Source organism: Pezoporus wallicus, unplaced genomic scaffold (genome assembly GCF_028554395.1).
Source record: "Pezoporus wallicus isolate ANWC-B61680 ecotype Strahan unplaced genomic scaffold, APGP_CSIRO_Pwel_v1 contig_5261, whole genome shotgun sequence".
Classification (NCBI taxonomy): domain Eukaryota; kingdom Metazoa; phylum Chordata; class Aves; order Psittaciformes; family Psittacidae; genus Pezoporus; species Pezoporus wallicus.
In genome coordinates, this window is record NW_026642423.1 from 9,250,345 (window position 1) to 9,265,868 (window position 15,524).

General features: G+C 38.0%; 1 protein-coding gene across 1 annotated transcript; it reads right to left on the bottom strand.

Annotated features, from left to right (window-relative positions):
• Positions 1–11,408, bottom strand: DDX18 (DEAD-box helicase 18). The gene is made up of 14 exons (XM_057430335.1): positions 11,232–11,408; positions 10,949–11,128; positions 9,808–9,942; positions 9,188–9,323; positions 8,612–8,712; positions 8,308–8,507; positions 8,107–8,221; positions 6,852–6,991; positions 5,827–5,988; positions 4,664–4,816; positions 3,816–3,929; positions 3,065–3,121; positions 1,570–1,747; positions 1–927 (listed from the first exon to the last, which is right to left on the bottom strand). Exons 1-14 carry the CDS (start codon positions 11,347–11,349, stop codon positions 785–787), a joined length of 1,932 nt encoding a protein of 643 aa, XP_057286318.1. The 5' UTR covers positions 11,350–11,408; the 3' UTR covers positions 1–784.
• Positions 11,409–15,524: the final 4,116 nt, after the last annotated feature.

Genomic DNA, 15,524 nt, shown 5'->3' on the forward strand with positions numbered 1-15,524 from the left:
TTCAATTTATGTCATCTGCTTTTCTTAATTTTCTTTGCATATTCATAAAAGTACACAAGACATAACCATATGGATAAAGTCAGATTTAAAGAGAACATGAAGGAAAAGCAAACATTTCACTAGAATGTTAACCATCTTGTCACACTGAAAAGAAACACTATTAAACATGTCCCAGATGTGGTACAAAAGATTTTTTTTTTTAATCTTGGACAGTGTTCCTTGTTATACAGGTACCATGACTGAAATTAATCACAAGCTCATACAGCATTAATTATTTATAAGTATGTTCTGTTCTAAAGGAATCTTATATTCTTCAGCATATCTGATGGGCAGAGTTCTGTAGCACTAAAAACCCTTGTAATGATTTATGTGAGTGGTTTTTTATCTTACACTGTAATCTGCCCTTGCATTGTCTCCTCCAACAATTTTCAGAGGCGTGCATAGAAAAAAGGGTAGGTGTGAAGCAAATTCTTCTATAAACCCTAAAAGTATTTTTAATTTCTTTAACAAAAAACTCTGTAGTATTGACTTAGGATAATTGTATTCAACTATCTTTTTTCCTTACAAGCAGCATGGCAAAATTAATTGGCCATATTCTCCCTTTCTATGTTTAATCTCCCTCCGAGTTTTCCTAAAATGAAAAATAAAAAGGATGTTCCCAGAAACAAAACCACAAAAACTCCTAAAAATGTGAATAGAGCAGTTTAAATTGGAAGTAAATGCCAGATAGTTTTGATCAAGGTAGTCTGTATGACTGCCACAAGCCATTTTAATGAATGTATGATTAACGAGAAAACTGCCGACGGTCTGATTTCTTGTTAATGTGTTTGAAGATTTTAGCTTTGTGGACGCTTTTTGCTTTCTGGTAACCAAATCCCCCACCTCCACCTCTTTTCTGTAGTCTTCTGCCATGGTTGCTGTTCACATCTGAAATTTTATTGGTTAAAGAACTTAAAAAGGAATAATTCAAAATGTTGCTTTTTAGGTACTGTAAAGGTTATTAATGTGAGAAAATATAGCAGCATTATACAAAAAGTTGCATTGCATAACTACAGGCAAAACTAGAACTTTGTGCCTGTGGTCCTAAATAAGGCTTTTAATTCCTTTAGTTGGCCAACAAAGCTGGCCAAAGTACTACTGCTTCCAATTCCATCCACTGGCAGGTTTGACAATAATCTGTAGCATCTCCTATTTCATGCTTTTGCCCCTCTGTTTCTATGTTCCATAATTATGGAACTTAAGCATGTACCTTTCAATGAAAATAACAATTCATGGAAAACAGTACTCTAGAACACATTTGCATGTATGCATTCCAGCACCTGCTACCCCCCAGCAACTGAATCATGTACAGCATCTACATTCTCTAAAACATAGATGATTGTATGCAATTTTTGCAATTTTAAGATTTGCTATTTAACATACTTTTAAAATAAACTACTGTTGGAGCACAGGACATTTATGTGATTAATAACAAAATCAGAATTTGAAGTTGCATAGGAACTTCAGGAAGTTGTATTTAACACATATAACACAGAAATACAGTTTTGAAACACTGCAGTAAAAGGATACTGAGGTCAACAAATGGAGGAACTTTAAAACCAAATGAAAGGCTGACTTTGGGAAGATCCAAGTTATTGACATTATAGATCTGCTTCAAAGAATGGGAGTCATAAGCTCTAATGTAAGCTTTGTATGCTTCCTGGGCTGACTTGTGAAGGAAGTAATTCTTCTCAATCAGTTTTTCCAGCTGGTGAGGGGGGAAAAAAGACCAAAACAAAACAAGAGACATATCCAGTTATAGCTGTAACAAGTGTATAAATTATATTCAAGCAGATTATTTACTGTGGGTGTTGCAGTGACATTCACCATTCACTTCAACAAAACTGCCCTGTGACAGTGGAGTGCATGTACGTGTATCAGAATGCTTTTATAAACAGAGGGAAAAAAAAAAAAAGAAAAAAAAAAGAGGTTTCTTTATACTGAAACGGAATTACAGTACAAAGCCTCAGCAATATAAAAATTTACAGAAATATTAAATTGGGTTGTCCCAAACAGGCTAATCAAGGAGTATAAAACTACAGCCCCACCCTAAAACTATGTGTATTGAGAATTAATGGGCAACGATGGTGTAATTTTAAGTCACGCATCTAGAATGTACAATTCCATGTAATTCTATATGTAGTCTTATCTATGGTGCACATGCATTGTAAAATCAGAAGCGTTAATTCCAAGACAAAAATGCAGATGCAGTAGTGTAGACATTTTATTTGTTGCAGTCTAAGTTCCCAGTCCTTTAGATCCAGGTATCTCATTTGAAGTTTAGCTTACATTAATTCAGCATACTAAGTTACACTGGACATCATTACTTTCTAATTATTCTTAACTAGGAACCTCTTCACTGCCTCTTATTTTCGTTACTTCAAATCTAAGTTACTGCAAAGAAGCTTTAAAGCACTCCTACCAGAAGAATGAGTCACAAAACTAAACAATAGAAATTCACATCTACAGAACTATCTGCGTCATTCTATTCAACTTTATGCTCCATGGCTATTTTTGTAGCACTGGAGCACAAAACAGGCTAAGCTGACACTGGGCTTTATTAAAACCAGATAGTTAAAAATACACCTGGAATGTTATCTTAACATCTCTAAGTATTGGTACTGTATCTCTTTCTGCTCACAGAAGTCTGAGTACATCATCTTGCAAAACATACATTGCTCACAGTTAATCTGAACGTATGTAACTATGCAATAAAAGCTACCAAAATCCTGTTTGTTCTGCCAGACAAGAACATCCCTTCAAAAGCTGAAAGCACGTTTACATCATTGTGCTTTTGCAAGATAATATGAAAAAATACTTCTTACAAGCCAATCTGTACTGTGTAATGATGCAAATTTAGTGCTAGATATTAAAATTAATCTTTGATTTCTAAACCTTTTATCGCTTTACTGTTATCAAGATACAATATAATGGGAGGATTTTCTAAAGTGCATAAGACTAGCCTTCTCCATGCAAATTATTATACAGATACGTAGAGTAACTGTAGTATAAAGTCATTTCATACCTGAGACTGGATGTCTGAAATTTTTGACCATGAAAATTCAAATTCACTTAATGGTACCTTAAAAAAAAAAAAAAACAATTATACTGTAAACAGTGAATGTGTTTAAGACATAAGACAAATAGAAAAAGACCTCCTATATAACCGAAGATTTTTTTAATAACCCAGCTGTATCTGTAAGGAGGCTTTACATCAATATACCAGTATATTACTCTACCTTAAATGAAGTGATTAAAGATGCTCAGTATGACACTGTTACTACTTTAGCTTTGCTTTAGAAGCTATACCACTTTAAGTGTCAAAACTCTGTAGTGTAAAGAAGCACATGAGGAGAGCAACCAAGAAACTGTGTGCAGTTCTGCCACATTAGAATGATTATATTTAGAAGGTGGCTGCACTTCTGGAATTGAACAAAATGCAGCTGACACTGAATAGAAAAAAACTGTACCAAGCAATATCCTGGTTTTAATTTCCTATGGGTGGTCAAACTCCCAGTATGCTTTCACAGACAAGTCACAGGAAATTTATTTATTTATTAGCACCACAAGTTACACAGTTGCAAAGCAACTGTAAGTACACTCAGTATTTACTTTTGTGCTGCTGACTTCAAGATAGTTGTTCAGTTAAACTTTCTAAGCAACAGAAGTTTTTGCTTAAAAAAAATTAACGTTAATTAGACATGACATTTTTTGCCTTTAAAAACCTGTTGCACAGTAAGGAAAAAAAATGTAAAAATTCTAGACATAAGGTTTACCCTTGCTTGTTTTAAGTAACGAAGAAAGCCCAGTTCTTCTGGTCGTAAAATGAGCAGAGCATGCCCTCTACCATTTATACCTCTGGCAGTTCTACCAACACGATGAATATATTCCTTTTGGAAAGAGTAAGAAACAACAAGTCCAATCAGTATTTCAAACACATAAGAAACAAACAGCTCTCCCCTTCCCAATTTAACATTAATATAGTGTAACACATCATCCATTATTTTTAAAGACCACTTTAAATGACACATGGATGAGGGAAAGCAAGTGCTGGAGATGCAAAGCATTAATTAGGCTGAGACCTGATTAATTTAACAGAGTCCCTGACTAGAAGTATTTTACCTTTTATTAAAGAATAAAAATCTTAAGTCTGCTGTAACTGAAAATTAAAACTGCTTTTGGTATATTTGCTGTGTTTATTTGTCAAAACTTCTCTGAGTTTTTTGAGTTTTGCTTGTTTACACTGGACATTTATTAAAGTAAGAATACTTTTAAATACAAATCCAATTTCCACTGGAAAAGCTGTGAAGAGACTCAGGGATGCATATATAAACTCATACTCCTCCCGAGAACTGTTTTGGTGTTTAGCCAATTAGATTTTACATTAATTTAACAGCACAAAGAATAAGATTTTTAAATACAACTCTTAAAATGGTAATGAAGGTCTCAGCTAGGTGCAGTATTTCCCAGGAGCTGATGAAGTGGAAGAAAGCAGCAGCTAGATCTGAACATGGCTGAATCCTGCAGCAGTTTCAGGAGCAGTAGTTTCAGCTTTTCTCTGCAACGATGTTTGTAGCTAGGATTGGATCTGTTGCTTTCAAGTTTCTCTGTTTCCTTAACTTACTTTTGGATCATCTGGTGGGTCATACTGGACAATCCAGTCAACTTCAGGAATATCCAGTCCTCTGGCAGCTACATCAGTGCACAACAGTATTCCAGATTCTGCATTACAGAACTGGAAAAATGTTGTAGTACGTTTGGTTTGTTTCTGCTTCCCCTAAGAGGAAACAAAAACATAAAGGATGAAATATTAACTAAAAAAAGTACATCAACAAATAATAAAAAAAATAATCTGCCCACTTGTAAGCTTAAATCTACTTTCTCATTTCACATACAGTACCACTGCCAAAACCAGAAAGTAATTTGGGGCAGCTCTGCATATCACGGACTTGTACAGACCAAGCAGGCCTATTTTACAGTGAAGAAACAATGCTACCAGTCAACAGCACAGAGCTATACATAGTGGTATCTCTGAGAGATTACAGTCTATCTTCACAGCATTAAAAATTTGGTTGCATAAATAATCTTTTCAAGAGAGCTGCTAAATGCCTGAAGTTCAGAAAAAGGCATCTGCAAGTCTAACAATATGTTACATAAATTACAAGTTAAACAAAACCAACCAAACATACTTAGAACAGTTCTATCAAAGTATAGCTAAAAAAATTTAAAAAGAACAAAATAAAAAAAGGACATTTGTAGTAAGCTGCGACTGTTTCCTAAGATTTCAGTTAATTCTTTCTTCTGAACTATGCATTTTGTGGTTTTGACAAAAAAAAAAAAGAAAGAACAAAACCAACCACAATTTAAAATACTCATCCAAATAGTAAGAATTGGAATAGTAAAACCAAACATCACCCTGGCCTTAGAAGAAACACCCAACACTTCAGGGATTAGTGTTTGGATTCCTCTGACAACAGCTTTGCTCCACAAATTGAGCTTTAGTGCTTGAAAGGCAACCTCTTGGAAGAAAAGAGAAAGCCTTCTACACACAGAGCATAAATTAACATTGTTCAGCCCTGGCTTGGAAAACAGCAAGATTAACAATATTGAAATGGTGTTATTACATAATCTTTGCTTTATTTCCTTTCTCTACAGGCTAATCAAGACAGTTTTCTGAGCAGGGTATCTGCTTATTAGAAATTGGACTGAAATAAAAAAGGCAAATGTAAGGTCAGTAACAGCTTACACGTACTATCAGATAAATTAATCAATTAATAAAATACTTACATGAATGGCCAAAACAGGCAAATCAATATAGTTGAGTAATTCGTAGTGGTACTTTACTGACATACATGATGAAAAAAATACCATTAGTTTCTTCTTCCGGTTCTTCTTAAGGAATGTGAAGAGCAGAAGGAATCTTTTCTCAGATGGACACACTACATACCCCTGGAAAAGTTTTAAATATTGTTAAGTAAAATAGTACAGAACAAATTTTTGCTTCAATGTAATTTGCTTTGCAATACAGTTACATTAAGGAAGTGTTATGTAGTGAAACAAACATGCCAAATCGTTAATTTTTCCAGCTGCAATGGGCCAAACCATTTGATCTGTTGTCTGTTCCTTATCTTGGTATATGAAACTCCTGAAGATGATGAATTTGGTAAGAAGCTTACTGTACTAACTTGAAATATGGAGAAGTAATATGTAATTTTCCAAACTAATGTAAGTTCAGTGAAAAATAATTAGTTTATACAATAAAAATGCATTTCAAGAACTCTGAATTACTGACACTAGGCATGAAAAAAACTACATAGGGTTCTTAGTATTTTTGTATGATTTCAAGACTTTCATTTTACAGAATCTGTGCTACTGGCTTACTCTTTTAAGGTAATACACAGCTACTGGGAATTTTATTAACATCATGTCAGCTGCACAAACAGAGAAATTGCTATTATCTTGAAACAACAATGAAACAGATCTGAAGTGTGCATCTATACATGTAGTCAGTAACATGGAAAATACAGTTAGAAAGACAACTGGATCTATATACGTAATACAGGCAGGAACAAACCAATCTAAAAACTATATTAGTATTTCATGAGTTTTTAGATCATCTGGCCTTCAAATACTGACTAGATGCATGTAACTTACTCTAGTTAACAGACTGAATACAGCCCTTTTGGCAAACAATAGCTTTCGTCCATTAGGATGGTAAATACCCTTGAAGACAGTGTTTGTACAGCTCAGTTAAAACCACACAGGACTTGGTATGTTGACAGATCATACCCCTGTTAACACTTGTGTTTTACCTGTTCAAGACCATCTACTGTTGCTGTCTCCTTATTATCATCAACCCCAACATAGAGTGGCTCTTTCTTCAGAGAGATCTTAGCCAGGTCTTCAACCTTTCTGGTTTGCGTAGCAGAAAAAAGCATCGTCTGCCTGCGCTCTGAAAAAATATTTTGAAAGACAGCCTCATTTTTTAAAGGAGAATTCAAATAGCAAGACCATAAAATCTCCAGCTGCAAACTTCCCTGAGGAAGTTGTCTACTTTTTTTCCAATTAAATTCTAACTGAACCATACTTATACTGACAAAGACAGGTGTAGCTGTGTTATGAATTGTACAGGATGTTTATTTAGCTACCAAAACACAACATTCTTGCTGCCTGGGAAAAACATTTATAATCACTTTCACTCCAATTTAGACACAAAACGATGATTATTAAATAGAGACTGACCTTGTAATTCTAACTATAGTGATTTAATTCCCATGAATATTAAAATTTTCTTTAAAACTCATGCTAGACATTGTGCAAGAAAAAAACCTTACCAAAACTAAGGTGCATTGTTGCTGTTTGTCTTGCACAATCAGTCTAGATCATACACCTTTGTGCATATGCTGTTTAGTCACATGGCAGTATGTCTGTACAGAACCTCAGTGACTTTAATGCTCTTACAGCAGGTGTAGGACACCCCCTGCCTGCCTGTCATCACTGAGCTCAAATATATATCCTGATCCTTTATCTTTTCCTTGTTACATGAGTACATGGAAAATGCAGACCAAGCCTGTTCCATTTCACGACTGCAAGAACAGTAGAAACTGTTCTTGCCAAACAACCTGAATAAATAAATAAAAAATTGGGGAAAGAAAATTTTTAAGGTAAATACTTAAAACTTCCTTAAGATACTGTTCTGGGACGTATGAAGAAAATTTCAACTGCAATTCAGAAGACCTTTTTCCTTATATAGAAACATTAGGAAGTAATGAATTGTAGAAAGTAAAAATGGGCAGAGGAAGATGAGTATGTAAATGTTAAACTAAAAGATCTTACACAAACAGAATTATATCCCTAAAGTGCATATGAAAACTCTGTCCTTCAGATAAATAATATTAAATAAAGTAACATATACTAGCTATCAGAAAAAAATGACAGAGTAAGAGAATGACTCTGAAGTGCATTTACAGAACTATAAAAATTAATGACTTTCCTTACAATAACTGAGCCATAAAGGAGACATAATGTTAGTCAAGTGATTTCCAGGAAAGACTTTTTTTTCCTTACTTGGTAGAAGTTTTATGATCTGTTTCATTTCTTCTTCAAATCCAACTTCCAAGATACGATCCGCCTCGTCAATTACCAAACACTGCAAGTTCTTATACATGAAACCTGGAGTGTTCTAGAAGATGAACAAATAGAGTCACACAGGTACAGGAGCTTTATTATGTTTTAACAGATCAGATTAGACATCAATATTTTATCTACCTGCATATGATCCAGCAGTCTTCCTGGTGTTGCTACAATGATGTTGATCCCATTTCCAAGTTTCTGTGCTTCTGCTGATCTGTTACTGCCCCCCATTATCAGACCATATGTGTGAACGTGATGATTCATCAGTTCTTTAAGAACTCCATAGGTTTGCATAGCAAGCTCTCGAGTAGGAGAGAGAATAATAACACCCGTTCCTAAAAAATACAACAGACAAGTTATAACTCATCCAATCCCCCTCCTAGCTGTGTCCCTAAATGGCAGCGCCACAGTAAAATTCAACTGTGAAATATAGTCTTACCATTTCTAGGCATGAATTTCAGCTTATAGATGAGCTCTACTGCAGGAATAAGAAATGCAAGTGTTTTGCCACTGCCTGTTTTTGCAGCTGCTAAAATATCCCTGTATGCGGCAGTTAGAAAAAGAAGCATTTAGTTGAGTGTACTGAGAAAAGAACAATCATATTTTGAACAATCATATGTTGCCAATATAAACACCTAACGTGGCTTAAAGAACAGCTGGCACTAAAAGCTTGCTGGCAGATGGTCTTGGACGGCAATTGGTCACTGTGTCACTGGTGACAGTGTCTTTGAGACACACTGACAAGACCAGTGAAAACAGTTCCCAGCTTTCAAAGACAAATGCAAAGCAGTTCCCATGAGCTTACCCTAAGTACCTGTTCACACGCAACACTTATAAAATTTGTTAACCTGTATTACTGTTTATATGAGAACATGCGGAGAAAAAAAACCCAAAACAAAAACCAAACCCACAAAAGTTTAGCTGCAGAAAAGTTACATTTAATATATTTAGCTTCCCAGCAAAATTTACACAACATTTCAGGTCCATATTGTGATTAAAAAGCTGTATTTCTTACCTGCCTTCCAGAAGTGGCTTAATACTTTTATGTTGAATTTCAGTCATGTGTGTAAAACCCATATCATTTATGCCTTTCAGTGTATTTTCGCTGACAACACTGGCCAGGGAAGTAAAAGAATTGTCTTCAAAAGCACCTGAAGTGAGTGGGGGAAATAAAAACATTCAAACTTAATTTCTTCAATTTCATCTGTCCTCTGAGATTACAGTCAAAAGTGACCTCGATTAAAAAAAAAAAAAAAGAGGAATTTTTCTTACTCCTTTCTACCATAAAATCTGAAGACACTGACAAAATACTCTGTATTAATGAGTTCCTCAGACTACTACACAATGTATACAAATACACTGTTCCTCCATTGGGCTCTTCATTGACTTTTTGCTCTACAATTAAACATGTATGTTTTAAAGCAGATGTTAACTAGCAATTTTAAGACTAGTAAGAGTGTGCATATAATGCAGATTTCAAAGGACAGGTACTGAGGAACAGCTGTACAGTCAAGAGTGTCACATCACCTGTCCTCCAACACCTGACTTACAAAGCTAACCTGAAAACTGCAACTTGCTCTGGAGGAGACAGACCTTAGATTTTTGCACAGGCATGTAAAAGCGAAAACCAGATACCTGTTACACCTAGTGGTAAACTAGGCACTTCGTCGTCCTCCTCCTCCTCTTTCTTCTCTCCAGAATCCTGCTCTTCTTCATCTTCTACCTTGGCAGATTCATCTTCTTCAGTTTTTGCTTTTTTAGTTTCTGTACCTAAAGCATTGTTTTACGTAAGGCGAGTCAGAGATATGAAAAACTTGTTCATCATTACAAGTTGTTCCAGACAGTGAATTTCTTTAGTCTGTAAACCACGCACAAATGTCATACTTTTTTCATGGGGTGGAAAAGGGCAGGAGAAGGGGAAGCAAGGTTTCTAGGGAACCTTCTGAGGCAGAGCACAAAAAAAATCCTAAATTCCTTCCATAATCCACTTCCCATAGCAAAACAATTAAGCTTAATGTATATTCTATGACATTTTCTGTGGAAACAAGATAAACTATGCTTAAACTTCAGTTACGAAATCCTTTCCTATCTGTAATGCAGACATAAAGTTTTTAACTCAATTTGTGCTCAGGACATGTGATACGTAATGTCTCTGTCCTAAGTACCCAAATCCTCAGAGCATGAAAGCACCTCTTCATATTCATAACCACAGTGAGTGTCACAAAGATCAAATACATCAGGGATAGAAACTTCAGATGTGTATATGTGTATCTATACATATATAAAAATATATACAAATCTAGCAACATTTATGGGATGCAATTTTTTGGGTTAGTTGCCCAGTAGGCTTTAGTTTCATAATACACAGATGTTACCAAAGGTTAGATGCGTTGCTAAAAGGCCACACTGGCTGCACAGGAAGCACCGTGAAAGCTCTCAAAGCTCCAACATGAAAGACGGCAAATATGTATTTGCTTAATAAACAGGCAAAACATCCATACATCATGTTACAAAGCACAATCCTATGCAACAACTCTTTGCTATCGGTTTAGTATGTATAAAAGTTCAAATATTACAATTAGAGTAAACTCGGCAATACTGAAGACCTCCAGGGCTTTAAAGCATAGCCCATACCACCACAAGGCCCTTCTCACTGCCCAGCCGACTGAACTGATGCGCTCCCGCAGAGCAGAAAACGAAAGCAAACGCTTTTGTGAGTCTTCAAGAGTTTGAACTCAGCCCTGGGAAGCAAGCTGTATTCGTTAAGTTAACCCACCTTCCTCCCCAGCTGCCGCTTTCCTCTTTTTCTTCTTCCTCCTCTTCTCCTGCCCGTCGCGGGGGCCGGCTCCATCCGCGCCCTCCCCGTCTGCCGCCGCCGCGTCCGCCTCAGGGGCCGCCGCCGCTTCCTCCACCTCCACCTCCTCCTCCTCCGGAGGGCCCTGCGATGCCGCCTCGCCTGCCGGAGGGACGTTGCGGAGGCAGAAAGGGAAAAAAAATAAACGTAAAGTCAGCGACAGCTCCGCAAGCGCTCAGCCGGGAGAGGCCCGGCACGGCCGTACCTGCCCCCTCGGCCTCCCGCAGCTTGAGGTTGCGCTGCCGCAACTTCAGGTTACGCTTGTGGATCTTCCTGCGGAGGAGCCGCATGGGCAAGCTGCTGGCGACGACCGGAGCCGACATCCCGCCGCCCCGCTTCACGATCTCTTCACACGTGGGACAGCGGCACGCCGCGTACGGGTTCGGCCGGAACACCCCGCCGCCCGCGAGGCATGACGGGAGTCCCGCAGCGACACCCAGCGGAACGGCGGGACAGAGCCTACGGTCCCTGACAGCCGGGAGGGGACTACCTCGTATGTCTGTCCCGTTCCCTCCACCTCAGCTCAGCGAGGGCGGAAAGAGCCCCGTTTACCCTGAGGAGGGGGGGACCGCCGTCTCCTCCGCAGACACCCCTTACCCCGCAGTACCGGTGGTGTTGTCTCTGCTCATGGTTACAGGTGTTTAACTGCAAATGGGAGTAAGAAGCGCTCCCTGGCATCCACCTGTGGGGTTCCAAATCTGGTACCTCCGGGAAAAGTTGTTTGGGGACACCCCGCATGTCCTCTTGTGTGCTGGCCAGAGGGGCTGGGGACACCGCTGTGTGCCCCACCGTGCAGGCCCCAAACTGTAGGCAGCGGCTGAAAGTGGTGATCCCCACCGCTGCTGGCTCTGCTGGCATCCCCTGGGGATGCTTCGTGTAGTGGCACAAACTTTCATGCTACTTCCAGCACAAAAGCTGGTGAAACTTTCAGGCTTGCAGAATCCCCAGCACCGACCCTGGGGATAAAGTTCACAGCCGTGTCTTCAGTGATGTCCTGAACCTTTGTTAGTCACCTCATCTGCTGTCTGTTCCTCCTGATGGGTGCAAAGAACTTGGAAATCCCCTGGACTCTCACCAGCCTGGCAGTGAGAGTGAGTGGGCCAAATCCGGGACGCCGTCATTTCCAGGGCACGGCTTCTTGGAGCTCTGTTAGGTAGCGCTTTCCAGATGGCCGGCTGGAGCTCCCCGCTGCACCTCGATTCCAGTGGCAGGCAGTGAGACTTTTCCTTCTAGCGTCCTCCTGCTGTTTCGCTCGCCATCCTCTTCCAAAGTGTGACTCCTGCAGGCTGGAGTGCAGAATGCCTCGGCTTTTACAACTTGCTTGACCAGCAGATGGCACGAGCAGTACAGGAGTTTACAGCAGATCGCTTTGCTACCTTAACCCAGTAACCGCCGTGTTCCTAGGAATCCAAATGACTGCAAATCGCGTAAGAGGCTGAGCCTGCAACACCCTGCTGTAACGCAAAATTAACTGCAGAACTGTTACTATATTAATTTCAAAGTGTTAATTGAATATAGTATATATATATGTTTAAGCTACTGATATTAGAGATGAAAAAAGTAATTTTTCACCAGTGTTGTCCAGTTGTTTTCTTGCAGAATATGAACCACATTATCTTGTCCAGACTTTCAAAGACTGGATAACAGGCATGGCCACCAGCTTATTAAATTATGAGGGTAGCTGCCATGTCCATCTGCTGTGTTTGAAAATACACTGAACCATTCTCAGCAAGAAAGGCTTGTGGCACAAAACTCCAGGAGAACTCTGTTCAAGGCTGAATTTCAAGCAAGTAAAAGTTCCTTATCCAGCTCAGTATAATTTAGGTTCTGGACTTATTTTCTTCCTGGCTACCTTATATTATGTCCACATAATATGTTTTCAGGTATACGGGTTTGCTCTTCCTAGTCTGTACCGATTTACGAGTGAGTATGTGACTATGTTTATTATTGGATCCAGATTTCACCCAGGTGGTGCTCTTTTCTGGAATATGGTCATTGTGCAGATAGAGTGAATTAAAAATCTGCGGACTGATGCTAATACTTGCACTTAGGAAGAAGAAAATGATGTTCTTTGGGCATATTTGCATCTTAACTACACACATTTGTGTCTTAAACAGTAGTCTAGTCCCAGGATCATCACTATTTTGCTTTCAATCACGTCATCACACCCCCAGCTCTGCCAAGAATTAGGACCTGGAAACCCTGTTCAGGTAAATCACTAAATAAAGAACTCACCTCAGTGTCTGTGTTGGGTCCTGGCTGTCTTGGCAAGTCTTCATGAAATTGCATTAGTGTGGCATGAGGCCCAGACTGATAAACTGTCCTGAGAAGCTACGTTAGTTCCCACAGAGCAGAATATATTGCCTGTGTCAGTTGGCTATTAGAAGCATGGTACACAAAGAAAACTTTGTTGTGCTTGTAGATAAATTATGATCTTGCACCTGTGTAAACAGATGTCATGGCATTATGTATAGGAATTCAGAAATTACAGATTTCATTAAGTGTCAAAGTATCATGTGCTCGAACACTACTTTGCCTCAATTCTCGTAACAGATACTGCTTAGAGTTAGTAAAGAAGTGTGCTGCTCTGAAAATTTCCGAACATGTTTTATGAGCTTCTTTCTTTTTGTCTTTGTTTCTTCTTCCAGCTGAAATTGCAGGAAGTTAGGAAAAAAAAAAAAAAAGAAAAAAAAAGACAGTAATAATTTTATTGTGACAGGTCTAGACAATAGTTTAAACCACTAACTCATGTTTTTTCTCTGAAGTATAGCATTTCTTAGGTATCATATGAATTCCCTCTAGTACATGTCTTATTTCTGTCCAATAGATTAATTCTTAATTGCTAAGGCAATTGTTACTAACAATAGGATTTTCTCAAATGGTTATTATTGTCAAAATGTCTCAAATTTTCTACACATGATTGTGCAGGAAGGTATGTTTTGGGTTAGCAAAGTCTTGATAGAGCAGAATAAGTCCATATTAGACACTCTGAATTTATCTCTGAAGGTTAATATCAGCATTTTACCTCCAAAGACAATTCATCATTAAAGCAAAATTCAGAATCTTTCCTTCTACTTACCATTAACTAACTCCTGTTGATTAACAGTGTAACACAACAATAGTTGTTGATTTCAGTTGTATCATTTCAGGTAGATGATGATAATTTATACAAAAGGTATTAAAATCCCACACAGAAAAAATCATGAAACAAAAGCGTGTAGTTATTTTGGATACTTGAGTTGTGATGCAGAGCTGAATTAAGACAGACAAGTCCTATTTTCAGAAAACAGAATCTCTGAAAAAATGTTTTTTTGATGTCTACATTGAACATGAAAAGCCACCAATGTCATTTATGAACCCCTGCACCATCAAGCTGAAAGTTTTGAACTAGAAAACTAGAGCTTTTATTGCCTACAGCCACACACGGGAAAAACTTTCAGATCTGACTTTTCATTTTTAACAGATTATTATTTTCCCTGTTAGATCAAATTTATCTGTCAGATAGTAGTAAGTTATGGATAGGGACTTCATTTAAACTCTAGTGTCAGGTGCCACTTTTTTTCAAATGTGTCTAACTTCCATAAGAAAAAAAATCTGTAAATATGCAAGTGATGGATACAAAGGTATCTGCAGAAGTGGTCTAGTGTGATGTGTCCCTGCTCATGGCAGGGTGTTAAAACTAGGTCCTTTCCAACCCTAATCATCCTATGATTCTATGAAATAATCAATTTTCCAGTTTGACTGACACATATGGTTCTGAAATCTGGACTTTAGCAGAGAAAAGTTACCCACACCTGAACTGATGTACACAGTGTAGATACAGATATATCACATAGAGAATAAATGACTCAATTTATAGAGCATGTTATTGTTAATGGGGGTTAGAAATTGCTGGTGCAAATCATACCTCCATAGGGTATCATTGCATATCATTGAATCTGTGAGGGAATTTAAGTATGGCCTTAAGACAAGGTAAGATATCTGTTTTTGAAAAAAGCAAGCTAGCCTATCGTAATCACAGGGGATTTTTATTTTTATTTTTAATTTTTTTTTTACTTTTTGTTTAATGCTGCTTTCAAATAATGTCTCCCTTTTGTCATCTGGAGGTATTGTCCTAGTTATAAATGGCATCATCATCGCTTTGTGTAGCATATGGAATTTGTGTTTTTTTTTTAGGAAATTTCTCATTTATCCATTTACCCCACTCTTTTAGACCTCTCTGAAGAGCTTAGCATGGTTGATCATGAAATCTTTGTGTGTCATATGAGCTGGATGGCAGGAGTTCAGATTACTGTACTATTCTGAGCTCTTCCTAAAGTGATGCGTTCAACAGTCAGTGATGATCAGCTGCATGCCTACCCCACTTAATGGCTGGAAACCCACAAAAATCTATTTCCTTATGTCCTTTTCTAGCAATGGAATACAACCACACTGGCAGCTGGACTCAGAGGCTAGCAATTTACAGATAGTACCTGTTTATCAGTATTCATTACCATCT

What these genes read in the sequence shown, in the direction of transcription:
- DDX18 (XM_057430335.1), bottom strand. Translation starts at nt 11,349, where the DNA reads ATGTCGGCTCCGGTCGTCGCCAGCAGCTTGCCCATGCGGCTCCTCCGC. An exon ending in GAAATTCATGCCTAGAAATG is followed by an intron (nt 8,508 to 8,611) that starts GTAAGACTATAT and finishes TGTATTTTTTAG; the next exon opens with GAACGGGTGTTATTATTCTC. An exon ending in TTTCAGACATCCAGTCTCAG is followed by an intron (nt 1,748 to 3,064) that starts GTATGAAATGAC and finishes CCCCCTCACCAG; the next exon opens with CTGGAAAAACTGATTGAGAA.